We start from the raw sequence: 26,481 nt of genomic DNA on the forward strand, positions 1-26,481 counted from the left end.
AGGAGTTGTTTCTGCCTCTTCCTCCATGTTAGCCCAGCTCTGCCAGAGAGCCCTTCAGTGCCTGGGCCTGGCAGTGTCTCATAGCCCAGCTCCATCCCTCTCCCTTGCTGCTACCGCTGAGACTCTACCTTGGGAAGCACCCCCCCCCCCCCCCCCCCCCCGAGCCCTCTCTCTCCATCTCCTGAGTAGGTCCCTGCAAGTGGGTGGTACTGACAACAGCTTCGTTTTCTCTTCCTTTTCAATTCTCTTCTTCCATGTTCTTTTTTCTTTTTTGCTCTTCCTCTACTCTCTTCTTCTTTCCTCCTCCAACCTCTACCCTCCAATCCCACCCCCATCCAGGCCCCGGGCTACCGTCCTCACTGGATACACAGGCTTCCGGGAAAGCAGAACCAGCAGGGTTATTCCTGTAGCAAGGGCCCTCAGCCCAGCCTGTGCTTCCTGAGGCGTCTGGTGTAGGAAGCTTCTCCCCTTTCTTCCTCTCTCCCTTTCTGCCCTGCCTCTGCCTCTGGGCTTCCTTCTTCCCTGAGCTTCTCCTCCTTTGACCTCTGAGCCCAGGCTTCTCCCGGTCTCCTTCCCTTACTCCCTTCCCGCCCTTCCTCCTTGCCTTCACTCCTCCCTTCCTTCTCTAGCTGAGGGAAGGGCACCACCCTGGCCTCTGGGGAGAGCCTGGGAGAGCCTGTGGGCCCTCTGGCTGATTTGGGGGCCACTGCCTCCCTGTCCCCCACCAGTAATGCCACTGCCGTCTCCCTGCCCCTGTGGCTGTCCTCCCTGTTCCCCAGAACTTTCTTTGTGCTCCTTCGCCATTCATCATGACTGCTGCCTTTCCTACCTCCCTATCACCTTCCTTCTCCTTTGAGGAGTTTCCTCAAGCCTCCTGCAGCCTCCCTTGGCGATTCTCTCCTGCTTGCATCAGACTAGTTTGCTTTTCTGCTCCTCTAGCACCTTCTGTCTCTTCCTTGCCCCACCCCCCTTCCCTCTCCTCTTCCTCCCTTTCCCCGGACCCTCGGCCACCTCTTCCAGTAGCAGCCATCCTTTTGCCTTTCCTTCCTCCCTCCCCCTTTCCATCGCTGCCTCTGTAACCTGTTTTATCACCAGGGCCTGAGTATACAAAAAATAAATAAATAAATAAAAAGGTCAGTGAGTGGAGGGAGCAGCAATAACCCCTAAAACAGTACTATCAGTGGAACATGATTGATCAATTGAATTCCATAGCGGCTGAAAAATGCGGGATTAAGTAGTGTATTATACGCACAATGAGTTGAGGCATGATGTTCATTTCAAGTTCATTTCGCCGGCCTCTGCCACCAGATCAGGCAATCAATAGGGGCAGCAGATATCATATATCACCTCTCTGCGGGCTGGGGAGAGAGCACCATAATCTCTCGCAAATTTAGAGTGACAGATTTGTCAAGATCTGAAGAGCCCCTGAATAAATGAAGGAAAAGAGACTCCTCCAGCCAGTGACCTGAGGACAAAGCTTCAGTTCAGCCCCTACACACACACACACACACACACACACACACACACACACACACACGGGCTGGGCCAAGCCACACACAGGCATATACACAAATTTACACAGAGGCATAGTATGAGTCTCACCACACATACGCACACACCCATGCACATAACATGTGAGCCCATGTTCGCAGACAAATGCACTTTACTTGCCGGGACTCATTGGTGACACTGCAGTAACCACACACAAAGACACTTGCTGTCTCCCTCTTCTCTGACAGAAGTGCTTCCCAAAAAGGTAGGAGGACTCCAGCAAGAGAGAATTACACACAACAAAACATGCAAATAGCCCCAAGGGGTAGCATTAAGATGATGGTACATCCTTGAGAGAGAAGCAGGCACAGAAGAAACATGGGGGGACGTGGGCTCACACTCCCCATGCAGTCACACACGTACACACGCACCTTTTCAGAAAGGTTCCTGGACTGTCACACATTCCCAGACGCTTATCTATCTGGATGTTTATTCGTGTAGAAATGCACATATACAGAAAATACACAAAAGGGAAAAATAAATATGTCACACCCTAACTCATATAGAGAGATGCACACACTGCCTCTAAGACAGAAAATCATTCCAGAAGCTTACACAGAAAAAAACACAACCACCAAGTTTTGTGGCCTTAGGAACATAGGGAACATAGAAATATCATCAAGGCTGTCCCTGTGTCTGTCTGTCCACCTCAGATATGATCCTGGTCTCCATTCTCTCTCTCTCTCTCTCTCTCTCTCTCCCCCTCTCTCTGTCACACACACACACACACACACACACACACACACACACACACCCTTTCTTTGCTCTCCCACCCCCTCCAGGATCGAGTGAAGACAGGAAGTCCCATTAGGAAAGCAGACCCCCTTGCTCCATCTGGGAGGCCAGCAAGAGAGGATGGCTGCAGGTTGAGGTTAATCAATACGTAATATTTTCTATGCTTTCCTGAATGATACTGTACGGTGTTACTGTATATAATGCAATATTGATTATATCATATCGTATAATCACCTATAAACTGATATATATAACAGTCCCAGAGGAACACCCTGGGGCCTACAGCATGGACTGGCCCCAGGCCCAAGGCTCCCCAGCTGGTCTTGGGCTAGGGAAGCCAAGGAGTGGCCAAGCTGTGGCTGGGAGGACCCAGCTTTGAGCCCAGGAAGTTGCAGGGTGTGGGGTCAGGGAGTGTAGGCACAGCAGGTACTTGGCCCGCTGTGGACTCTGAAAACCCCAGTGGACCGGGATAGAGGGCAGGTCCAGGGAGGGAAGGGTAGCAGAGTGGTGGGAGGCCTGGGGAGAGCAGTACACAGACAGGACTGGCCTACAGCCCCAGGGAGCGGGCGCTTTGTGGCACCACCGTGGCTTTTCATACATGGGGCGAGTCTCAGCTTCCTGTAGAGACTGCAGGAGGAACCAGGCGGCCAAGGAGCTGGCCTCTGGCGGAGCCTCGCCAGAGTCCAGGTCAGGGACAAGCTGAGGAGGGTGGCCCGGGCACAGCAGCATCTACAGGGACCCCAGTCTTCAGTCTCTGCCCAAGTTGCATTTCATGACTCACGTGCCACTTGCTGTCTGCTCCAGTCTCAGGCCTGGCCCAACGCAAGCAGAGTGCCTCAGCTGGGCCCTGAGTCCCTCCTCCCTCAGTGGTGAAGTTAATTACTTCACCCAGTCTCCATGTTACACTCAGCCTCGGAGATTTGATGATTTTCCACTCTTGGAGTCAGTGGAACTGAAATTCATCTCAGAGCCGAGTTCAATTCTCCACAGGCTGGGTAATGCTGGCCCAAGACACCCAGCTCCTTCCCCAGGCCAATCCAGGCCAGGGGGGGGACAGAAGGGGCTCAGGGGAGACGTGCCCTGGGGAGATGGCCCCTGGGAATCCCTCTGGCTCCACCGCCTCTGCCTAGTCCTTCCCACGCCCCCGAGTTGTGACAGCTTCCCTTTCTCTTCCCAGGACATTCAGGGGCTCTGGCTCTCTCAGCCAGGTCTCTGAGGCATGGCCAGCCCCTGGGCCAGCCCCTCCCAGCCTGAAAACTGGGGAAAAGGGGTCCCAGCAGGGGTGCAAAGCCCTGGGGGCCGAGCCAGGTGCCCGTCACCTTTGCCCACTGTGTGCCTCTGCTGACCTGCACTCATGCCCCGAGTGTCCCTGTGTCCTCCAGATGTGTCTGAGGGCTCAGTCCCCAATGGAGATTCCCAGAGTGGCGTGGACAGTTTGCGGAAGCACTTGCGAGCTGACACCTTCACCCAGCAGCAGCTAGAAGCTTTGGATCGGGTCTTTGAGCGTCCTTCCTACCCTGACGTCTTCCAGGCATCAGAGCACATCAAATCAGAGCAGGTGAGGAAGGAGCTTTCTGCTTGCAGAAGTGGAAAGGGACTGGGCAGAGCAAGGCCTCTGGAGGACGTGCACACGTGGGTCAGCCACACGCACACCCAGCGTCGTGTGTGCTGCCTTTGGGTGCGCTGTGTGAACACGCTCACGCAGGGACATTAGAGCAGAGCTAAGAAAATCGTCTTAGTATATGGTAGTTAGAAAGGGTGAGTTCTGGGCGTGAGTATGGCTGTAGGTAAATCTTAATCCCATTTCAGTTTCAGTTCTATCCTGTTTCCCTGTCTGTAGAATGAAGGGCTTGGACAGATGATCTGACAGGTCGTTTCCAGCCCTGCCATTCTGTGCTTCTGGCATAGAGCACTCAGGAACGTCCCTTGCCTAAATGCCCCTAGGGTCCTACAGAAAGTCTGAGTAAGCCTGGGGCGTCAGGAGGTGAGCCCGCTGTGCCTGCCTCCTGACAGCCTACCCCTCAGACCCAATACTTCCCACAGATGAAGAGCAACCCAGAACACACAGCATGGGATGCAGCCCACAACACACCAGCACATCACACAGCATAGAAACACATCTCCTAACTGCTCCCATTCACCTGTGTGCACGTGTTCACAGACCACCGCCACCCACCTGCTTGCTGCCCCCCCGCCGCCCAGCCCACAGGACTCATAGCACAGCCCATCAGCCAGTAGGTGTGCACGCCCCACAGACCACCAGCTCAGCGCACTTCCACACCCGCCTCCACGCACACACCAGGACAGCCCCCTGTGCACACACTCCGACGCGTGAGCACACACCCATCCCCCCCCACACACTAAAGCCCAGGCCAGGCCCACAGCCTCAGCACAGCACAGCCTGCCATGTGTGCACACTCGGGCACACACCCGCACGCACACGCACCAGCGCAACCACACAGACTGCACAGCGCGGTTCCACTCTAGGACTCCAACAGCTCCCAGCCATTCGCCTTTCTCCCCCGCCCGTCCTTTTATCCCGTAAGCTGTTTGTCTTCATAAAACAAAAATCAAAAGTCTTTTTAAGGTGCCCTGAGCCATAAACCAACAAAGGAGGAGCCGGCAGAGGCGGGCGGCTTGGTGCACCCTCCCCGAGTCCCCGGCTGTATTACAATGAATAACCTTTATTTACTTTCATTAGACTATTAAACACCAGCACAGTCATTTTTCCCCCTGAAACTCGGAGCAGGGCCCATAAAGCAAATCCGAAGCCTAATTGAGTTCATTTTAATTTCTCTCCGATCACAGCGAATTACTCTGGTGATAAATCAGGGGGCAGCTTCACCCCCAGTAGAAGGCCTAATTTGCAGCTAATTACAAAACTGATTTCTACAGGAAGATCAATACGAGAAGGAATTGGAAATGACGAGGCAATCCTGTCCAGCCAGGGAGGGGAGGGGGCCCTCTGGGGGGGCCAGGAAGCGGAAGGGAAAAAAAACGGACCCGAAAGAGCAGAAAATCAGTTTTAATTTAACGTAATATTAATCAGAGCAACTTTTCCTGCTTCGTGCGGGCTCCTGGTCAGCCCAGCTCTGGGGTCTGGCTTGGCGGTGGCTGCAATAAAAAGGCAATTACCCGAGTGTTTCAGGCAGGACACCCTTTCAGAGTCAATGACTGGCCCCCTCCCACCCTTCTGTTAGCCATGTGGACTCTCCCCCTCCCCAATTTCATACCCCAGTGCACAGGCAGAGAGCGAGGGGCCCGTGAGGCAGTCTTTGTTTGTTTTTTAAAAAGGGGCTCCAGCACCCGGTCAGCCAGCCCAGCAGTGCCAGGCTCGAGGCCCCACTAGGCCCTTCCCCCAGCTACTGCCTCTGCCATCATGTCAGGGTTCGCCCCTCCTCCCCAAGATTCCCTACCCCTGGGGGACCTTAAAACACCGCTTGCCTCTCAGCAGGGGGATTCCCACTGCTAAACCCCGCCTTTGGGGCTTCTTAGACAAGAGATGCTACAGAGATGTAAAGGGTGCTGGGATACCCACCGAGAATGTACAGGCTGCACCTCAGCTTCCCAGAGTCAGGTCTGCCCCCACCCACACACAACTCTCCATCATCCATCGAGCCCGCCCCTCCCACACTCCCCGCCCTCTGCCTGGCCATCTCCTTCCACCCCATCTGGGAGGGCTCCCCGTTCCTCCTCCCCATCTGCACACCAAGCCCTCTCTCCGCATGTGTACGTCAATAGTGAGCTGTCTCTTTTCTCTCTCCTCCCAGGGGAACGAGTACTCCCTCCCAGCCCTGACCCCTGGGCTTGATGAAGTCAAGTCGAGTCTATCTGCATCCACCAACCCCGAGCTGGGCAGCAACGTGTCGGGCACGCAGACATACCCCGTTGTGACCGGTAAGGGGGCTTCCAGGAGGGTGGGACACTGCTTTCAGTGGGGGGCACCTCAACCCATGCCATCTGGGGCCCAGCGTGACAAGCGGGCTCCCTGCCATGATCTCTGTAGAGAGAGTAAGTCTCCAGAAACCAGGGTGCTTCCTGAACAGATGTGTGCAGATGTGGGAGGAAAAAAACGTGGTCAGGGTCTCTGTACGCTCCAGCCTGGAAATGTCAAAGCCAGGAAGGGCTAGGGCTGGTTCTTTCTGCCCATCCTGTTGCCTCTTCCGTTGCCTTTTTTCTTGCCTCCACCAAGGTGGCCGGAACTGTGAGCCTCTTGTTAGGATGTGTGCAGGAGAATGAGGGCAAATAGGCCGGGCTGGCAGGAGTGGAGCATGAGTGCCCAGTGTCGAGTCTCCACACTCCTGTGTCCCCGAGGCTCCTGGGGGACCTGCTTTCCTCTCCTCTGGGCAGCCTGGTGTGCCAAAGCTGTGGCTTTGGGCTTCAGAGCGTGGCATCTGGCCATGTGGTTATAGGTAAGCTCAATTATTTCAGCCTTTCTCCAGCTTCCCAGAGAAGTCACTAAGACCAAGGCTTGATTTCAAGGCCAGGCAGGGTCCGGCCTGTCCCTCAGTCAAAATGCAGGGGAAGGGGGCACCCAATCCAGGTGCTGGCATGGATGAGGGAGGAGCAGCAGAGGCAGCTAGAGGGGAAGAAGGCCGAGGTGCAGTGCAGTGTAGAACCCAGGTGATGAAGCTCCAGGCCACAGAGCTGAGGGCTGTGGAAGGCGGCTGGCACTACAGAAGGGTTTCCGGGCCAGGAAAGTGCCCAAGTGGGAGAGACACACATTGAGGTGTTATTAAAATTCACCTAATTATTCTGGAGACACTAAAGCCAATGTGCCATTTGTTCCTTGGGAGAAAGAATGATTGAGAAGGGTCTTGGTAGTGATTGAGAGACACTGAGGTGTTACCTGCCGACAAGGCGAGCGGAGGCGGCCTGGGGACCTGGCAGCAGCCAGCGTCACCAAAGACAGGGAGCGGGCATGGCCCCACTGGAGGACAGCGCACTGGTTCTGACTTGGAGCTGTTCTGAGCACGGCTCAGGTCTGAGATGGGCTGCGAGTGGCCACCTGGCCTCCACCTGGGGGGCTTGGGAGAGCCCTGTTGTTAGCTTTCCCAGATTCTCCCTAAGGGGTGTCCTGGTACAGCTGTTTCCGGCCTGGACAGAGTCGAGCTCTTTGGCTCAGCAATCAGAGGTTGAGTTCTGGAAGTGTCGGAGACCTAGATGGGCTTTTGGGAGTGACAACATAAGCTGGGTCAGGATACAGCCTATGATCAACTGGCCCTCGGCAAGAACCCTCCATAGCCCGGTTCGGAAGCTCTCTGAGCTGTGGGTATTCTGACCCAAGAAAGAGTGATGGTCCAGGCCAGGCCATGTTTCTCCTGATCTGCTGAGAGTCACACTGGTCACCTCCCAAAAGTGGCCCACCCTAGGCAGCAGCAAAACAGAGCCCAGGAGACTCTTCTCTAACCCCAGCTGTGCTTCCCTGGGCCCAGGGCCACAGTCTAGAAGGCAGAGGCTTCCTGGGGTGGAGAGAAGGATCTTTGGGGTAGGGTTCCTGCAGCAGGAGAACTCAGGCTGGTGCAGGAAAGTGCCTCCACCTTGAGCATCCCCCGCCCGCCTCCCCCCCCATGGCCCTGGAACGGTCCCAGCTCAGCCTGGGAACATCTCCGGCTGATCCATCTGGATCCAAGTGTGAGAAAAGTTCATTTCAGACCCAGCTTGACATTCCCAGGTGGCAAGTTAGCACTAACATCTCAATCTGTATGCGACATTTCAATCAAGCCAGGAGTAACAAAAGCAGAACCATTAACATTCGGAGCTGTTCACCAGTGGTAATGACAGGGAAACTTGCTCAGAAACTGGAAATTACCAAAAAGAGAGAAGTGTGTGGAGAAGTGGGGGAGGGGTGGGGGGAGGGGGGGGGGAATGATTTTTCTACACTTAGGCCAAGATCCAATGTTTGGATTAATGGTGCCATTACCCGAGAAAGGGCTACAGATTATGCTCATTCTTAAAATGTTTTCGCTGGCAATTAAATGGCTGCAGTTATTGATCTTTGTTGATTTTACGTCCTCCTAATTTGCATAATCTATTAAAGATGAATGATTCATGATGTGTTTATTATGGGGATGAACAGAATTTGCTGGAGGTACTGTCAAGGTGAGAAACAGGGCAGTGCCCAGAGACTTCATGGATCATATCAGGAATGGGTCCAGCACATTAGCCTTTGGGCCAGGAGTTTGCGGGTAGCGGTGAGCAGTGATGTAGAGAGCAGACCAGAGAGGTGGATTTCAGGTGAGATTTTCTAGAAAGATGTTGGCACCTAGAACTGGGCTCCAAGAATAGCTGGGATATGGGAGGGGCTTTTGGTGTATTTGTAAAAATTGCCCTCCAAGATTCTTTAAGAGCTTATTTGGTTGGAGAGTATGAAGGGCTTTGGTGGAGGAGGAAAAGGGGAGGCACTTTCCGGCAGGTGATTCTGGCCAGGTATGTGCTACAGGTGAGAGAGCAGGAGGGCATCCTGTGGCCACAGCCTGGCTTGAGTGTGCCAAGGTGTTCAAGGAGCCCTCTTCATCCCCCACATCCTAAACCCCCAGCTCATCTTCTTCCCCAGGGACAGGCAGCTGAGGCTGCAAACCTTTGGGAATGAGTCCTGAGGAAACCAGCCCAGGAAGCCCTAGCCCAACCTGAAGAGCCGACCTTATTGATATTCCTGCCACCTTCTGGCACTGGAGGCTGATTTCAAACTTCACCAGCCACTTGATACAGCTGTTCCACAAGGTCAGGACTGAGAGGAGAGAGGAGCCTGGACTATTGTGTAGAGGGGAGAGTGGGGCCCAGTGGGCCAGGACACAGCTAATCACTTTGCAGGCAAGGGTGGCTGCCAGAGGCCAGGGCTTGGCCCAAAAGCCTCCCCTCCCCACCTTCTCTCACGGAACCAAGGAGAGAGACTGATTTTTCTGAGTAGTGTTTGCAAGTTCTGCCGAGATTTTAATTTCACTGCATCACAACTCAGCAAGCTGCCAAGTCAAGCTGGTTATTTAAATTTATCACCCTTTCCCTTCCGCCGCTGGGCTGCTCTAGCTCAGCAGCATCTCTTCTCTCCAGCCCACTGCTCTAGGCTGCTGGTCTGGAACAGAGCCGAGTCTCTCCTAAGTGATAAGGAAAAGGGGACCAACTAGATGAGAGAGTGGGTGGGGGGCACTCTGGCCCCAGGATGCCTCAGGTTGTCTGGCTGTGGCTGGTACCTTCTACCTCCTTCTTACCCTTCCAAAGGACCCCACAGTGGGCTGCCATCAACCCCTCAGTGGTCCCGCAGGCCTCTGGGTCAGGGCCTCTTCAGTGAGGACTCTGACTCCAACTGTGTGCTGGTGCCTTCAAGTCGCCTGTCACTGGTAGAAAAGAGCCCCCCTTCCCCATAGCCTCCTCACCTTGACTCCTCCCTTCCTGTGCCTGGCCAGCTCTGCAGCCATAGAGGGGACCTTGGCAGTGATGTTGATCTGGGAGAATAAGATGAATACTAGTTTCAGGAGTCCCAAAGTCACTTGGAGATGCTTCTGAGAATTCTGAGAGTCCCTTCACCTGGAGAAAATCCACCCTGATAATGAGAGCGGGTTCCCTGCCCCGGAGCCCAAATGGAACGAGACAGTGCTGGAGGAAGTCGGGGATGGTACAGCGGTTCTCCATGCTCACTCTAGAAGCCGAGGGATGCACCAGGCCCCAGAGCTGCTGCACCAAGTGAGCAGGCTTCACTGGCCTCTGGTGAGGCTCACTGCCGAGCACTGGGAGAGCTTTGTGCAAGTATAGTCCTCGCCATCCTCATTTTAGTCCCGGAGGGGTTACAGAGGAATGAGATTGATATCTAGAAACAAGGCAGGCTAAACTCACCAAAACGCAGCTGGATAAACATAACAATGAGAATTCTACCACACAACCAAACCTCACCATCTTGTGCAAGAAATAGAGGGAGACCCAAAGCCAGAGCAGACTGAGAGGCTGCTGGCATCACACTGGAGGCAGACCCTAACTGGGGGAGGCTGGGGTTGTAACACACCAGACAGAAAAGATGACCTTGGGCCCCAAAGAAGCAGGAAACTAGAAGTCAGCATTCCCCTGAGTAAGCCAGGGATGGAGCAGGACAACGCTATCTATGCATGGGAAACACACAAACTCATCCCAGGGGCTCAGGAAAGCAAGGGAGGGAAAATAACGTCTCCACGAGAAATGGAGACCCCCAAGCCTGACCCTGAGTCCAAATTTATACCATGAGGATGTGGCAGGAACCCCCAGCTAAGAACTTACATAAAAACGTGGCTAGGATAGTAACCCACTTGGAAACCCCAGCAGGAACAAGGGCAAACCTTCCTTGCAGAGACATTCTACAATCCAGGGCACATGGGACTCCCACAGGAAAAAAAAAAAATCCATCACTAAAGATGAGCTCACTATAAAAAAGTACACACCTCATATGAATACAAACTGTCATGAGGGAGAGTTAGCAGAAGCAATATACAGGACAGTTAATACCCCTAAGAACTAGAGATAATAGAACAATCCAAAAACAACTATAGTGTAAGCATGTTTAACATTCTAAAAAAGATAAAAAAGAAGTATGTTTTGTGTTAATCACAGATCTTGATCCCACATCCCCTTCCCCACCACTGCTCAGCAAATTGTCAGATAATGGAGATCTTAAAGGGCAGAGAAGGCACCTATAGCACATTGTTTTGGGACTCGGAGGCGTGGAAAGAGAGGAGCCCCAGGCAGCCCCAAAAGTAGAGCCTCTCCCCTGCTTATCCAAGTTCCCAGACTGCTAAGTCTCAGCAGAGAGTCTTCCCTTTTCTTTGGAAAAATGTCTGAACATTGGAGCACTGTAACAGGGACAGTCCATTCCTCCCTCATGGGGGAAAAAAAAAGCCTTGTCAGCTTCCCCATCCTGGTGGGGAGAAGGTGGTTTTATTCAAGAGCTTGGGAGAAACTTCTCTTGATGCCCGGAGACTGCAGCTCTGCCGGAATCTGTAGCTAAGATCCGGGAGGAGATGTGGATGTGTCCTAAGAGGGGAGTGCCCACGGTGGGGAGAGAGAGCAGGAGACGGGGGTCTCCTGGAAGTTGGCAAATTTGAGCAGAGGTGGAGGAGGCCAGTAAGGCAAAGTTCAAAGAAAAGCAGGGGCTGGCCCCCGGGGCCTAGAGAGAGTCGTATGGGCTCGGCTTCTGAGAAAGGGCTGCAGACTCTTAGAAGTTCAGACTCCTTACCCACATCTAGGATGGTTAGTGAAGTGGCCTTTTAGCAGACAGAGGTGTGGACCCTGGGAAACCCTCCTCCTCCTGCTCTAGGAGTCCTGAGGACTTCTAGGAAGTGCCTCTTTCCTGTAGTTAACAACCCCCTTCCAATGCACTGCATTTCCCTCCATAAAACAAACAGCTTAGCCCTTGGCCAGCCTCTTGGGGGAGGAGAGGGCAATAAAGGCTGAGAAATGTTTCTGAAGGAGGCTGGGAGTCTCCTAGCCTTGTCTGTCAGCTCAAAGCCCCTGATTAGCTGAGGAATTTAGGGCACAGACATCAGAGTTCCTCGCCAACCTTGAAAGGAGAGGGCTAGGGCAACTCCAGACACACGGCAAGTCGGAGAGCCTGTCGCTGTGGAGGCCAAACCAAGCCAGAGGGCTTCTCCTCAGCCGAGAAGGCCCACTGGGAAGAGGCTAGCCTCCTCCAAACATCCCTGAGGCCTCCAGCCACATCCCCCAGGACCTCCAGCCCCCAGACCTCAGCTCTGATTTAATTATAGGGGCATTTCCATAGCAATGAGACATTGACAGATAATGTGGGTGCCCTGGGTCTGCAGCCTAGGGAGTCACTGGATCAGGGCTCTTTCCCTTCCTTCTTTATCCAGTCCACCCCTAGAGGGAAAAGATATTGCAAAGAAAAGACATTAATTTACTCTAGGACTGGGGGAGTCAGGTCAAATTTGAATAGAACAAAAGCTGTGCCACCACAATCTCCAGCCCCAATTCCACACCCATGTCTGTGCCCACCAGCCATCCCAGCAGTGACGGGCTTCCCTCCCCAGCAGGGTGCCTTGGGCAGAAGCACGTGAGGCTGCTAATGGAGCTACAGAGGGAAGGAGAGGCATGAGGAGCAGGAGGAAGGTATGAAGGGTACCCGGGCATCTTAGCAAAGATGTAGTTCTGTGGTCTTCTAAGCTGAGCTCAGCTTTGACCCATTACCTTGGGCCTTACCTCTTGACTCCTTCCTTCATTTCCTCCCTCTGTCCATGAGACCCAAAGGCTGAGCACGCCAAATGGACTGTGCTTGGCCCCCCACGGCATGGTCTCACTAATTCATTTAGAGATCAAGGAGAGAGGACAGTTTGAATTTGAATCAAAATATTTTTGAGAAATCAACGAGCTTTATTTCAAATGCATGTAGTAGCCAACTACAAAAAAGTGTTGCCTAGTAGAAAGCACTGGGCACTGTTTTCACGGATGGCTGGGTTATAGGGAAACTTTCTGCTGCTGTAGATATTTAGAGGTGCCTGGGGTGTCCCAAAGGAGAGTTCTCCAAAGGGGGGGTCCCCCAGTACTAAGCCTGTTTACTCCATTATTCGGCACTTTCTAAGAAGAAAAGGTTGGCTACGTAAAAGTGAAGTCAGCCAACCCAACCTTTTCTGGATGACCAGAAACCCTAAAGAGGGGTGTCCCAGTGAATGTTACAGGTATGTATTGGGACCAAGGGCTCAGAAATGTCCTGGTGGCCTCAGAGTCACCTAGGTAAGACCTAAAAGCCTGTTTCCCCCGGAGAGCCAACCATCCGCAAGGTGACAGGTAGACCTCCCACCCTCCTCAGGGTGATCAGAGTCCTTCCTTCCCCTGCTCAGGACAAACAAGCCAGCACTTTTTCAACCCTGAGCTTTGGGAGGCAAAAGCCCTGCCACTATTGTTACTTCAGAGAGGGCTTTGCATGCCTTCAGCCTGGAATGCTCCCCTCTCCTTCTCGGGGGCCCGCTGAGCTGGCGGGCAGGGCGGAGGAAATCCTGTGGCAGGCTCGGAAAGTAGCCTGATGCTCCGGCAGCTTAAGTGGCCGTTTTCCTTGGGATTAGGGTTTCACTTACACAGAGCGCCTGAAAAACGCTGCGCTTTCGGAAGGATTAGAGCTGACAATTCAGTGCTCTCAGAGAACAAAATAAAGCCGGAGAGGAACTGGGAGACCTGGAGTATCGGGAGACTGTGCAAACAGGCTTAACCTCTGCCCACCCAGCACGAGGGGCTCTGAGCCCATCAGTGAGCCTGGGCCCAGCCTCCAGAGTGCCAGCACCTGCCCAACTCCAGTCTTCCTCTGCCACTTTCTAGTGGAGCCAGAGAGGGTAGCCTGGGGAAGTGAACCACGGAGAGGGCTGGGATGTCTTCCTCTCTCTCCAAGCCTGTTTCCTTCTCTGTAAAATGAGAGGGAGTAGATGAGAGGATAGTCAAATTCCCTTTCAGCCCTGAGAATGTGATTCTCCCCAGCACTCCCTATCCTTATCCCACTCTCCTGAGGCTGCAGCTCCATCCATGGTCCAGCTGAGTTAGAAGGAGCGCCTCTTGTGGGGCCCTAGCCCAGCAGGCTACCGTGGCCCACGAAGGGCTGCGTGCTGGGAGAAGGGGTAGGAACAGCATGACTGGTTGTATCCAGTTGGTTGGCTGTCGAGGTGTAGACCTTACTGAGCCCACATAGATCTGGGCAGCATCCCTGCCTAGGACACACCGGGGACTAAAGGTCCAGCTGTGGGTGGGAAGTGAGATCGGCTGGGAGTGCAGCCGCCCTGAGCTGCAAGCACAGCCCCGTCTGCCGGAGCCCAGGGCAGGCCAGCCTCGGGATGCAGAGCTATGGGGCCAAGACAGAGCCTGGGGCTGGGGACCCTCATACAGGCACCTCTGCCCCCCCAGGAGAAAACTTCCGGAGAATTTGGAAACCCGGGAAATAAGGAATAAAATGAAATATGTGGAAAGCTCTTGCCCTCTCCTTTCAAAGCATCTTTTACAGATTTAAAGTTTGTTACTTTGATGTATTCTGTGTAACTTGGATTGGTCATAAAGGGATCATAATTGGTGTAGTACATGTAAATGTACAGTATATTTAGGCAGTAATTACAAATTTAATAACTGTATTCTTGGAAGTATTATAAATGTTTGTGTCAAATTCAGGCACAGACTGCCAACCTTGAAGCAATCTAATGTCTTCATTTTCACGACCTTATGAGAAGCAGACACAACTTGAGGTTAGGATAGTAAAACAAGAGTTATGTTTTTCGGCCTTAGGGTCCTCCATAGTGTCAAGTGGATAGCAAAAGTGCTCATTTTCAGAGAAAGATACTGAGGGAAAGCATCTCTAAACTGATTGAATATAACTTTTACTGTATAAATCTGTGTCTAATAAGTCTGTTGTCCGGCCATCACTGAACTAAAGCATCTCTGCTGCTTTGGCAGCTTCCTTTTTATTATTTCCTTGGTCTCCTGGATGCTGACATTTGCCTTACTTGAGATAAGCCTCCCTACCCATCACATGTTATTTGACTGTTCTTTGTATGATCTGGTTTGTTGGTCCAATTCAAATAGTTTCAAACAAATCAGTGTCTTTCTTACACCAAAAAACAAAGTTTCTTTGGTCTTTTTTAAGCACTGTTTATTAATCTTTGTGTCATGAATACTTTTGAGAACATGATAAAAGCCATCTAGATATTACATATATGTATCTGTAACATCACATGTATAGTTTTATATGGACTCCCTGAAGCACATCCATGACATCCTACAAGATCGGTGAACCCCAGTTTAAAAGCCTTGCTGTAGAAAATGGAAGAACCTGAAACATGCAAGAAACAAGAAGCAACAAGATGTTGTGTTATAGGAAGGATTTGCTTAGCATAATCCCAGGTTACTTTCCTGGACCGAATACCTATCTTCTGGGTCTACATTATTTGAGAATGTCATTCTAGAATCCATTCCCAAGTATACGGCTTGTTCTGTAGTCCAGGTCCTGTCATCTACTGGCTGTGAAATCTTGGATATAATACTTAACCCCTCCGAGTTTCAGTTTCTCATCCGTAAAATGGGGATTTAAAACAGAGCAACATCATAGGTTGATATGGGGATTAAGTGAGATAATATATGGAAAATATTTAGGACAGTGCCTAGCCTGATAGTAGGTGCTCAGTGAATGCTAGCTAGTCTAGGTGCAAGTAGAAACACAACTCTGCCCTTGGATCCTAAGACCTGAAAAAATAGCATAAATTATCCGGTGACTAAAATTTTCTTAATAAAGTCTTTCACTTTGCTTTTCTCTGTACTTGTAAAAGGAACTGCACTTAGATTCTCCGAAACAGTTGATTTGATCTGGCCCGTTTGGTAAGGAATGTCTGACAAAAGTGCACTGTCTGATTCAGATGTAGTGATTGCTGTAGAAATTGGCTTTAGAATCTTCAGGGACTTCTGCAGCTGAACTGAGAAGACATCCTCATCCAATACAGTACTTCTAACACTTCTGGGTGCTTTAGATTCTCAACTACTCCTGTTTCTTGAAGAGCCTCTTTGTTTTTCAGAAAACTCTCCAAAGAGATTGATACTCCACCCCATGGGATTTTACTACAGACTTTCAGTGTCAATATTTTATTCTTTGTGTCCTGTTTTTCTTGCCTCATCCTAATGACAGCAGTGACAATATGAGATTTTGCTTGTCAGATGACTTCTTTTTCCTTTTCTTTGGCTCTTTTGGGGAGTATCTGACTTCATGTTATCATTAAAAGACAGTGTGGTACAGACCTAGCTTCACACGTTGGCTCTGTCAGTTACTAGCTCTGTAGCCATAGGAAAGTCACGATGCCTCTCTGTGCCCCCATTTTCTCAACTTGAAAACAAGGAAGTGAGACTGATCATCTCGAAGGCTCTTCCATCTTTAAAACTTTGTAATCTTAGGAAACAATTATCCAACAGGAAATGCCCATCCTCTTGTAGTATGTGCGTTTTTATCCATGTGTAATTCTTGGTGCTGCTTTCATGTTCCTAGCATTGTCAGTGAGCAAAGCAAATGCTTTACTGCTTCCTATCGTCTGTCAGATGACATATTTCATAACTGATGTATTCTGATCTGAAGCTATTTTTCTCCTCTTTCTGCACTTTTACCTGTTTGCTTGAAGGAGGTGGCTGTGCTGTCATACAGTTTTAGAGTCTGTCTCTGCTCCTCTTGGTCCACCCATCGGTAGTAATGCAACGCCCAGTACTCTGTCGATTCTTCCTTGCACAGATTCCATTACCCATTCATATTCACTCACTAAAAGAAGTTTGCTCGCAGAATGCTGCTGGGCAAATGGTATGACAGTCTTAGTAATTTGAAAACTTCCTGCAGTGTGTGCTTTCTATTATTGACAATGGTGTTCCAGAAGAATATATGGCTCTGGCAAGAGTTTGGTCAATGTGTTCCTGTTCTTCAGGTGTCACCTGTGTGCTGATGAAGCCATTGAGGGTGCTTTGTATGCAGTGGCTTATACCTTTGTTGGCTCAGGGGTCCTGAACGGGCACCTCTTGGTAGTGATGCTGTACTGATGTTACAGAATCCAGTGATACTGTAATGATGTTACAGAATCCACAGCAGCAGAATCACAGCCGTGTGCTTGCATGCTTTTTCCTCATCATACGTCTCTTCTCTCACACTTAAAAAAATGCTTGAATAGCACTTCCCAGATTCAGTTTTTAAAATAGAATTTGGAAATGTGTCTCTCAATCAACAGTTCTGTGTCTTTCAGCAGGCCAAAGTTTCTATCTGCTGGAAGTTGGACCATTTGCAAGAGAAAGATCCAGTGGAAATAAACACTGCAAAAGGGGTGCCTCCAGGTAGCTGGAAACACCTTTCTAGTCATCCCACATTTCCTCTTCTCTCCTGAAGCTAAGTAAGGGATTGTGTGACACAACCTTAGAGTACAAGGAATTTGTGTGTGAAAAGCTGAGGGAGCTATGCAGCTGAAAATCAGAATTCAGATGCATTTCAGTTCCTGTTTATTGAGAAAGAAGCATCCTTCTCTTCCTGACTGCTTTGTGGACATTAGGATCACAAGACCAAGAATTGGATTTCTGTATTTTTCTATTCAAAACTTCTACATCCTCACTAACTCTCCTCTGTCTTAGGCCTTTTTTTTTTTTAAATATATTTTATTTATTTATTTTTGGCCGCATTGGGTCTTTGTTGCTGTGCGCGGGCTTTCTCTAGTTGCGGCGAGCAGGGGCTACTCTTCGTTGCAGTGCGCGGGCCTCTCATTGCAGTGGCTTCTCTTGTTGCAGAGCACCGGCTCTAGGCGCGCAGGCTTCAGCAGTTGTAGCATGTGGGCTCAGTAGTTGTGGCTCACGGGCTTTAGAGCACAGGCTTAGTAGTTGTGGCGCACAGGCTCAGTTTCTCCTTGGCATGTGGGATCTTCCCTGACCAGGGCTCGAACCTGTGTCCACTGCATTGGCAGGCAGATTCTTAACCACTGCGCCACCAGGGAAGGCCCTGTCTTAGGCCTTTTTTGACAACGAAATGCCATATTATTAATCTCTCTAGGAATTGATAGATGTTGCTGACTTGTCCACTTGAAGTCCTCTCCACTGAGAGATGGTCAGGAGGATTGTACATTTAGTTGACAATAGAAGTCAATGAAAGAAAACCCACACAGAGCAAACACAGATTCTCTCTGCTATCTCTCTGGGAGTTCAAAATGATCTCTTGTTTAACAGTTCTACCCTGTTGTTTGTTCTTGAGTTTTAAAATATAAGATATTAGCTATATTAATAAGTAGAGAGAAAATCATTCTGTTGCATGATAAAGCTGAGTCACATCCTGTGAGTCCCTCGCTTTCATCATCCTGTATAAATCTTTCATCATCTTATAAAAATTCACGATCCATTTGTTCAAATTATTTGTAGAAAAAAAGCAGATTCAAACATTTACATTTTGCCCAGCTTTTACCTCTTCAAAGGACACCAACATATATGAAACAGAAAACAATACAACCCACCTGGAATTGGCTATTAAGTCCAATAGAGTGATAGAGAATTAGTCAATACGTTTTTATTGAGCATCTACCGTATTCTCAACTGTATTACAGAGCAGAAGACAGGGCCTGCCCTCCATTTGATTATGATCTGTTTGAGGAGGAAAACAACAGGGCTGATGTTTCATGAACTGTAGTGACGTGGTAAACCATGGAGCACAGACACTATAGAAGTTTAGAAGAGAGAAACTTCTCCGATGGGTAGAATAGTAGGGGTTTTAAGCCTTGAGCTTATAAGGGAAAGAAAGGGAAACTATAGCAAGAAGAAGAAAATGAGGTGGCAAAAGCAGAGATTTCACAGCATCCAAGCCAGTGAAAACAGTCACACTAAACCAGAAGGGGTGAGAATCAGAGCTGAGAAAACTGGGTGGGGAAGAGTACCTGGGAGGCTTTGAACGCCTGGCAGAGTGCAGACTGCCTGAGAGACACCCAAACTCTAGACTACAGAGAATCCATGATGGCTCTTACAAGGGAAGTGATGTGATGAAAGCAGTGTTTCATGAGGGCTAGCCAAGCAGCCATGTGAGGCATAGACTGAAGGAGAAGAATGTGGAGGCAGGGAATACAAGCAAAAAAACTGTTGTGGCAGACCAAGGGCAGGTGCTTAGGCGCTGAGCTGTGGAGGTGGTGGAGGAAATGAAGGTGGGACAGAGGTAACAGATATTGCTAAGGAGAATTGACAACACCCAGCGACTGACTTCAAAGCTGGGCGTGCTATGTCAAGAACGACTCCAGAGGTTTTGGTCTGATGGTCTTCAAGTAGGTCAGTAGAACTGACTGAGGGGAAGGTGATCTCTTTTATTCCTGTCAGGGTTGAGGTGACAGTGGGACAGCTAATGAAAAGGTTCACAGGCAGCTGGGAATGCAAAAGCCTGAGCTGCATCCCTGTCTACTTAGGGAAGGATGAATCATTCAGATGTGTTAAGGTAGTGGTGAGGAAACTCACACGTTTCAGGAAAGTTGGAGGTGAGGTCGACTTTAAGGGGAGAGTGGCAAGGAGAGAGAGAAACGCTTTGGAATAGCCATCGGGAGGATGAGGTCTAGGGCAACTGATGAAAAGAAAGTGGGCCAGAGATGCCTAGTTCTTGCCTTCCTTCAGCCACACCTCTTCCCAGGGTTGGACAGAGGCACTAGAGTGGGAGAGTGGCACTGGCTGACGAGGAGTGTAAGGGAAATATGGAGAGGAGAAAGGGGACCCAGGACCCAGGAAAGGATGAAGTAGTCTCTAGGGCATGGAAGTATGGGAGAGGACAAATTTATTGTCATTAGAGATTGGAGCATGCTAAATTGCAAAGAAGGCGGTGACCGCTTCATGGCGATGGAGGGGGCAGGCAAGGAAGGGGGGCCGTTCAGGTACAGCTGTGTTCCAGAGATATCTGTGGACCATGGGTATCTCCCTAAGATTGGCTCGCTTTGCCTTCACTCCAGGATACTAGGAAAGCCCTTCCTCCCACTCTCCACACTCTAGCTAATAGACACCTCCAGGGACAGAAGTCTAGCAGCTAGTGGGGAGAGCAGGCTTTGCTCATTGGAACTTGATCTGATCCATTTGCACTGTTAGCTCAAAGCTCCTGATTTGCTTCAGGGATGGTTTTCTATCATTTAAATGCCATGAACACTGACAGCAAAATAGCCCACTGGCTGGTCCCCCACTCTTCACACCTGCCAGGCCCAGCACCTGCAGCTTCACTTGGAGAGGACAAGGAATACCCATCAGCTCCTATACAAGTGCTGGTGGGGTGTCCTCCAAGCCTGAAGGAAAGATGGGGTGTTAAAGAGGGGAGAGGTGAGCAAGATGATAGAGGTCCATTTGGCTACTGGATAGACCACAGCTGAATATCTCACTGGGAAGGAGGAGTAAAACCAGGTCATCTCCCTCCCTTCTCCATCTGGGTTTGGGCTACAAAGAGACACAAGCAAAGGCAAACACACATGCACAGAGAGACACACAAAGAGCTACACAGAGCAGAGGTGCATACACACAGCTGATCATAGGACATTTAGGTAAGCTTAGATACATGTAAGGGCACACCTGGACCTTCTCATTCAGGTGTGCCCCTACATGTCTGCACTCAGTGCTTTCTTTTCCATGGAGTACCCTTGTGTGAGCAGAGGCAGGCCCCTCTCTTCCAGGCCTCACCCCTTCCCCTTTGTGTTTTTCCAGGTCGTGACATGGCGAGCACCACTCTGCCTGGTTACCCCCCTCACGTGCCCCCCACTGGCCAGGGAAGCTACCCCACCTCCACCCTGGCAGGAATGGTGCCTGGTAGGTGACAATGCTGCAGCTGCCTGATTTAGTGGGAGTAGCTAAACTGTGGGTGAGCTGCTGAGTGGTCTGTAGTCTGAGACTGGGGCTGGGGGAGACCCAACATCTCCTCCCCTGCAAACCACTGCTGTTCTATCCCTCTCTCTCCCTAGAGGCTGCAGCCGGGGTCCCTCATCCTCCCTCATGAGTAATCCAGGGAGGGAACTTGCAGAAGTGCTTGCAGTAGTGTGTGCACCCTTCTGTACGTCCTGGCCCCTCCGCAGTGCCCACCTACCCCAGTCTGTGCCCAGGAGCACGCAGCCTCAGCTCCACACTCAGTGCCCCAGCCCACCCCCAGCCAGCTGACACTGCTTGGAAGAGTCTGCCCTGGTTTCCATGGAAACTTGGAGCCAAGAACCATTTCCAGGGGCATGTCTGTCACTCAGACAAAGCCACCCTGGTCCACACCAACCCACAGGGAAGACCAGTGTGGAGAGCCGACCCCACCCCAGGGAGAGAAGGGAGTTATTCCCTAAGGAAAGAGGAACAGAAGACAGACTGTGGCAGGAACCAGAGAGACTGGCTTCAGAGAGAGACAAGCTGGAGCACCTCCACATCTCCTGAGAGGAGCCCTGGGCCCTCATTGCTCCTGGGGGCTCTGACCCGTCCCCATCTGAGAGGAGCTGGGTTTGGGCTGTGTGGATCAGAGAGACAGAGGCCATATTTGGGGTCTGGTGACTGCAGCTGGAGGTTGTGCTCCCCCCAACCCCTCACCCCAGATTGGGAGCTGGGCTTGAAGCCAAAGAGAGTTGAAGTTCCTATTCACAGAAGCACCAAAAAACTCTTGTCTTAAAGAGGATGAGACTCACTGGGCCTGCTTCCTGTCCTGCTGGCTGCCCTCTGTGTGCCCCTTCCCTGAAGCTCAGCTCTCATGTGGGGGAGGATAGAGTAGGGTGACTGGCCCCATTCCTGGACTGTTCATTCAGGGACAGCCCCTGGGTAAGCAGAGGTGGATGTAGGGGGCTGGCCAAGAGGGAGATTGCTGCTGGGTGTTGTAGAATAGGGGATGAAGGGAGTTAGAGGAACTGGGTAAGGAGAGCTGCTGGTGTGGGTGAGGGTATCCCTGCCCAGATTTGGGGTAGGGCGAATGAAAGTGTTGGGTGTCAGGAGATTCTTCAGGGAAGGTTCCAGCAGTGAGCAGGTGGAGGCTGGAGGAGGTCTTAGAGAGGCGGGGGTGAGGGAGGGGGGAGTCTGCAAGGGGATGGGGATGAGGGGAGCCTCAGAGAGCTCATGGTGGCAAGGGGGGAGTCGTTAAACAGAATCTAGTGCTGATGAGGAAATTACACTTGTTTCATTAGCGATGGGGAAGGAGATAGCTCAGTTCCTCTTGGTCACAGTTGAGCTCAGAAGCTCATTATCCTGCTGCACGCATGCTTTCCCTCCTCGTCAATAAACAGGCTTTCCAGTGGCTGCATCCCCCACCCCCACCCCAGCTCCCTCTCCGAGAGGGGCCCCTTCTCCTCTACTTAACCCGCGGTTAGGGATCACTGTAAACAGTCTGGGGTCATCACACAGGAGAAAGGGCGAGGGGGAAACCCGGAGGCCTGGCCTTTCTCCCGCGAAGGGAGGGAAGCAGCTTCCGACGGCTCCCAGCCCACGGGGCCCTCCGCTCACCGCTTGAGAACCGGCGGGCAGTCCACCTGCCTCCCGCCGCCTCCTGCCCCTGCTGCGTGGCCCACCTATCAAATCTCTAGAGGGAAAGGAGGGAGGGGGGTGTTTCCCAGCAGAGCCCCCACCCCTTGTACTGGCACCATGCTGAGATGCCATTCTCAGGACTTTCTGGGACAAAGTGTCCCGAGGGCTTGTCTTCGCCACCCTCCCCCGCTTCCACCCTATGGGGCTGTGGCTCCTAGAACCAGAGTTTCCACTAAAGAGAACCTGGCCCCCAACGCAGCGGCGTAGGCGCTCCTGGACCCGGAACAAACCCTTCCTGGGTGGCCCGGAGCGCCTCCGCGGGGGGAGCCACAGGCGGGCACCAACCTGCAGTTACCTCCACGCCGGTGTGCGAGGCGGGTCGGTGCTTTTGCGCGCACACGCATACACACACCCCATGGGCTCCCCCCATTTGGACCAGGTGGATTGTTCCGCCTCCACCCTGCCGTCCGCCCGCAGTGGGCATTACCCTGCCCGCTGCACCTGAACCTCGGAGAGACGGGGGAGGCCGCTGGCTGGGCACGTCGGGTCCGATCTGGCGTTGCGCCGTGTCTGATTCCCACTCCCTCGCCCTCCCGCAGGGAGCGAGTTCTCCGGGAACCCGTACAGCCATCCCCAGTACACGGCCTACAACGAGGCTTGGAGATTCAGCAACCCCGCCTTACTAAGTGAGTACGCCACCTGGCTGGCCGGCGGCTCAGCGCTTCCGTCCGCCCGCCGGCCAGCTCGGCAGTGCTTCCGGACGCGGGTCCAACTCCCCGCGACCCGCCCTTTGGGTGCCCAGCCGGGCAGGCTCGTTAGCGCAGCACTGAGGCCCCGGGATCCTTAGAGGACGCCTGCGCCTCCCGCCCCTTCCTAACTCTCCCCTCCGCTCCCTTCCCCGTCGCTGGAAGGCTCTGCGCCGCCCCCACCCTCGGGCCCCCTGAAGGTCCGCAGTCGGGCGGCGGCCGACACCGATCGGGTCCCTCTCCCACCCGGTGAATGCAGCTCTCCTGGGGGCAACCAGCCCCGCAGCCCAGCCAATGCCTCCCTGCCCGGACCCTGCTAGACCCCAGCCCGGGGAGGTCTTTGCTTTGCTTTTCTTTCCTTTTTCGTTCTCCTGTTTGTCCTCTCACCCAGCCCATTCTTCTCCTGTGTTAACTTCCAGGTTCCCCTTATTATTATAGTGCCGCCCCCCGGGGCTCCGCCCCTGCCGCTGCTGCCGCTGCCTATGACCGCCACTAGTTACCGCGGAGACCACATCAAGCTTCAGGCCGACAGCTTTGGCCTCCACATCGTCCCCGTCTGACCGCCCACCCCGGAGGGAGGGAGGATCGACGCGACAAGAAGCCTCCCGGCCACCGCCCCAGACCCACCCCATCCCAGGACCCCTACAGCCCTTCACTTCACCCCGTCGAAGGCCGGACAGGACGGGTGGAGCCGCGGGCGGGACCCTCAGGCCCGGGCCCGCCGCCCCCAATCCCGCCCGCCGCCCCTCCCCGCCTGGCTGGACTGCGCGGCGTAGCGAGGAGGGTCCGACCCAGCTCATCCCCGCCTCGCCCGAGCCGACCCGGGAGCCGACCAGCCACACCGCCGGACTCTGGCCGGGCCCGCCGCTGCGCGGGGGACACGTTTCTGTGACACACAATCAGCGCGGACTGCAGCGCGGCCCAGCCCCGAGCAGCCCGCCTCGGACGCTCCGGCGCCGGGAGGCTTCGCTGGGCAAAGGAAATTAAGAACAAAACGATGTTCTGCAGAAGGGGGAAGAGCCTCCTGCCAAGTCCTCGGGAAAAAGTCCGCACCCCGGCGCCAACCGGACTGCCCCCACCTGTGCCCTGCCCAGAAGGTGGAATGGAATGGGGGCGTGAGGGCCGGGCTCTAGGGACGGGGACGGGGACGGGGGGGGGGGGCGCTGGGTTGTCAAGGTGTTTCCAAGGTTGTGACCCAAGGCACGCAGGCCTCAGCAGCCCGCACCCACGGAGCCCGACTCTTGGCTCTTCCTTACTCCACCTGAATTGCCCAGTTCCCCAGGGCCCAGGCATCTCCTACTAGTGACCAGACTCTCAGCCCCGCCTTGCCCCTACCTCAGCGTCTCTTCCATCTGCCGACCTCGCACTTCCCCCTCCTGCCCATCCTTTTCCCAGACCCCGATGCTCTGCATCTCTCCTCCCTAACTCGCTGCCTCGCCGGAGGCTCTTCCGTGCCTGCCTCAGGACCAGTTAACGCAGGCCGCGGCACTGGTCTTCCCCGAGCGGTTGCTTGATGCCCCCCCACTCTCCCGACACAGACTCTCAATCTGCAGGTGGTGGGAGCAGGGTCTGAGCTGGCGTATGAGCTGCGCGGGGTGGGAGGTGGGGGGCTGCCCACTCCACCCCCTCCCACCCACCTCCAGCCTCCTCCTCTGGCAGGAAATGAACAGGGCCGCAAAAAGTCTACATTTATTTAATATGATGGTCTTTGCAAAAGAGGAAAACAAAAACGAAAACCCAACAGGCTGCTGCTTCGTAGAAAGACGGTGTGTGTCGTGTGAAGGCGAACCCCTGTGTATATAACCCCACCCCGTCCAGTCCACCCCGCCCCGCCGGGTAGAGTCCCAGTTGCCCGCCCGTCCTGCCTGTAGATACGCCCCGCTGTCTGTGCTGTGAGAGTCGCCGCTCTCTGGGGGGGAGGGGGGGACACGGCTACACGCCCACTAAAGCACAGCACGTCCTGGGGGAGGGGTTTTTTTTCTGTTACAAAAAATTATGAAAGAAAAGAAATCTCTATGCAAAATGACGAACATGGTCCTGTGGACTCCTCTCGCCTGTTTTGTTGGCTATTTCTCTGTAATTCCCTGTTTTCCGCTCTCTCCTCTGCATCTCTCCCCTCTCCATCTCTCTTCTCTGCTTCTCTCTCCCTGACTCTGTCTCTCTCAGTCTTCGTCTCTCTTGTCTCTCTCCCTCCCTCGGCCTCTCTCCCCAGTCCTGCCCTGGCTGACTTGCCCCCTGAGACTAGATCAGAGGTGGCAGCTCCAGCCCCCAGGCTTGCCCTTCGAGGCCGTGCCCCGCGCGCCCTGGGGCGCCGGCGGCCAGGCCGCCCTGCCCCGTAGTTGCTCTCTCGGTAGCGGCGATGCGCCCTGCATGTCTCCTCACCCGTGGATCGTGACGACTCGAAATAACAGAAACAAAGTCAATAAAAGTGAATAAATAAATAAATAAATATCCTTGAACAAATCCGAAAAGGCTTGGAGTCCTCGCCCAGATCTCTCTTCCCTTGGAGGCTTTTTTTTTTGAAAAGGAAAACGAGAGAAGAGAATAGTGAAGGGATGTGCCGGTGCCCAGCCAGGCTCCAGTGGCCCGAGCCGGGCAGCAAGGGAGCCGAGGTTCAAACTCCGAGGCCCGTCCCATTCCAGTCCCTGTGGGGCTGGCGCGACAGGGGACCCAGACCCAGGACCCAGCCGAACCCTCGAAAGATCCCCTGATGGCTCTGGTCTCCTTGGCCACTTTCAGCGCGTCGGTTCGTTTTGATTCTTTTCCTTTTTTTTTTTTTGCACATAACAAATAATAATAATAATAAAATTTTGTATGTCACTCCCCATGGCTCCAGGTTTGTCTCTACCTGTCTCTGGGACAGGCCTTCCCTCACACTGGTCGATCTCAAATAAACCCTCAATAATCCTCCCAAGGGCACTTCCATTGCGACCACCCTGCCACCCCTTTGCTGAGACCCTCCTCCCATCCCTTTGCGGACCCTCTCATCGGCAGCCGAAAGCCGGCAATGGCCCAGACGAGTCTGCCTCCCCCCCGACCCCCTCTTCGGGGCGAGGAGTTTTCGCTTTGCAAAACTTGAGACTACCTTCGAGTGAGTGATTTGGTCTCCCTACCTCTCCAACCACACCCAAACTTAGGGTGCAGGCTCTCAGAATGCGACGTCGGAGGTCCTCTCCGCATGGGTGGGGGGTTGTCTGCTGTCCTGTCTCCTTCCTCCGTGCCTCAATTTTTATCCCCCAGGCCGCACAGATACCACAGACGCTTGCCACCAGTTTCCTCGCTGCTCATTTATTTCCGGGCCGGGACAGCGTCCAGCCCCGCAGAGACCGGGGAAGAACCAGAGGGCTCAAGTGACCTCGCGCACCCCCTGATTCTGGTGGAGTCCCGGCCTGGGCGAGCAGCTGCTAGGATTGGTGCAGTCCGGGTGTATCTTGAGGGCATACAGGTGCCTATATTGTGGGTCGGTTGGTTGGTCGCTGGCTCCCATTTCTGTTGGTCTGCGTGGGTCTACATG

The 26,481-nt window shown here is 53.0% G+C and overlaps 1 protein-coding gene across 8 annotated transcripts in view; it reads left to right on the forward strand.

Annotated features, from left to right (window-relative positions):
- Positions 1 to 25,790, forward strand: part of PAX2 (paired box 2) — a 91,726-nt gene extending 65,936 nt beyond the window's left edge. For 4 of the 8 annotated variants that reach the window (XM_032609022.1, XM_032609016.1, XM_032609020.1 and 1 more), the window contains 5 exons: positions 3,669 to 3,844; positions 6,057 to 6,183; positions 20,446 to 20,547; positions 22,821 to 22,907; positions 23,387 to 25,790. In XM_032609022.1, coding sequence (XP_032464913.1) covers positions 3,669 to 3,844; positions 6,057 to 6,183; positions 20,446 to 20,547; positions 22,821 to 22,907; positions 23,387 to 23,463 — 569 coding nt within the window. In that variant the 3' untranslated portion in view covers positions 23,464 to 25,790. The remainder of the gene's footprint in view (positions 1 to 3,668; positions 3,845 to 6,056; positions 6,184 to 20,445; positions 20,548 to 22,820; positions 22,908 to 23,386) is intronic. The other 4 variants (XM_032609014.1, XM_032609017.1, XM_032609015.1 and 1 more) reach the window with 1 other exon arrangement.
- The last annotated feature ends 691 nt before the right edge of the window (positions 25,791 to 26,481 follow it).

The sequence above is a fragment of the Phocoena sinus genome, chromosome 16 (genome assembly GCF_008692025.1).
Source record: "Phocoena sinus isolate mPhoSin1 chromosome 16, mPhoSin1.pri, whole genome shotgun sequence".
Classification (NCBI taxonomy): domain Eukaryota; kingdom Metazoa; phylum Chordata; class Mammalia; order Artiodactyla; family Phocoenidae; genus Phocoena; species Phocoena sinus.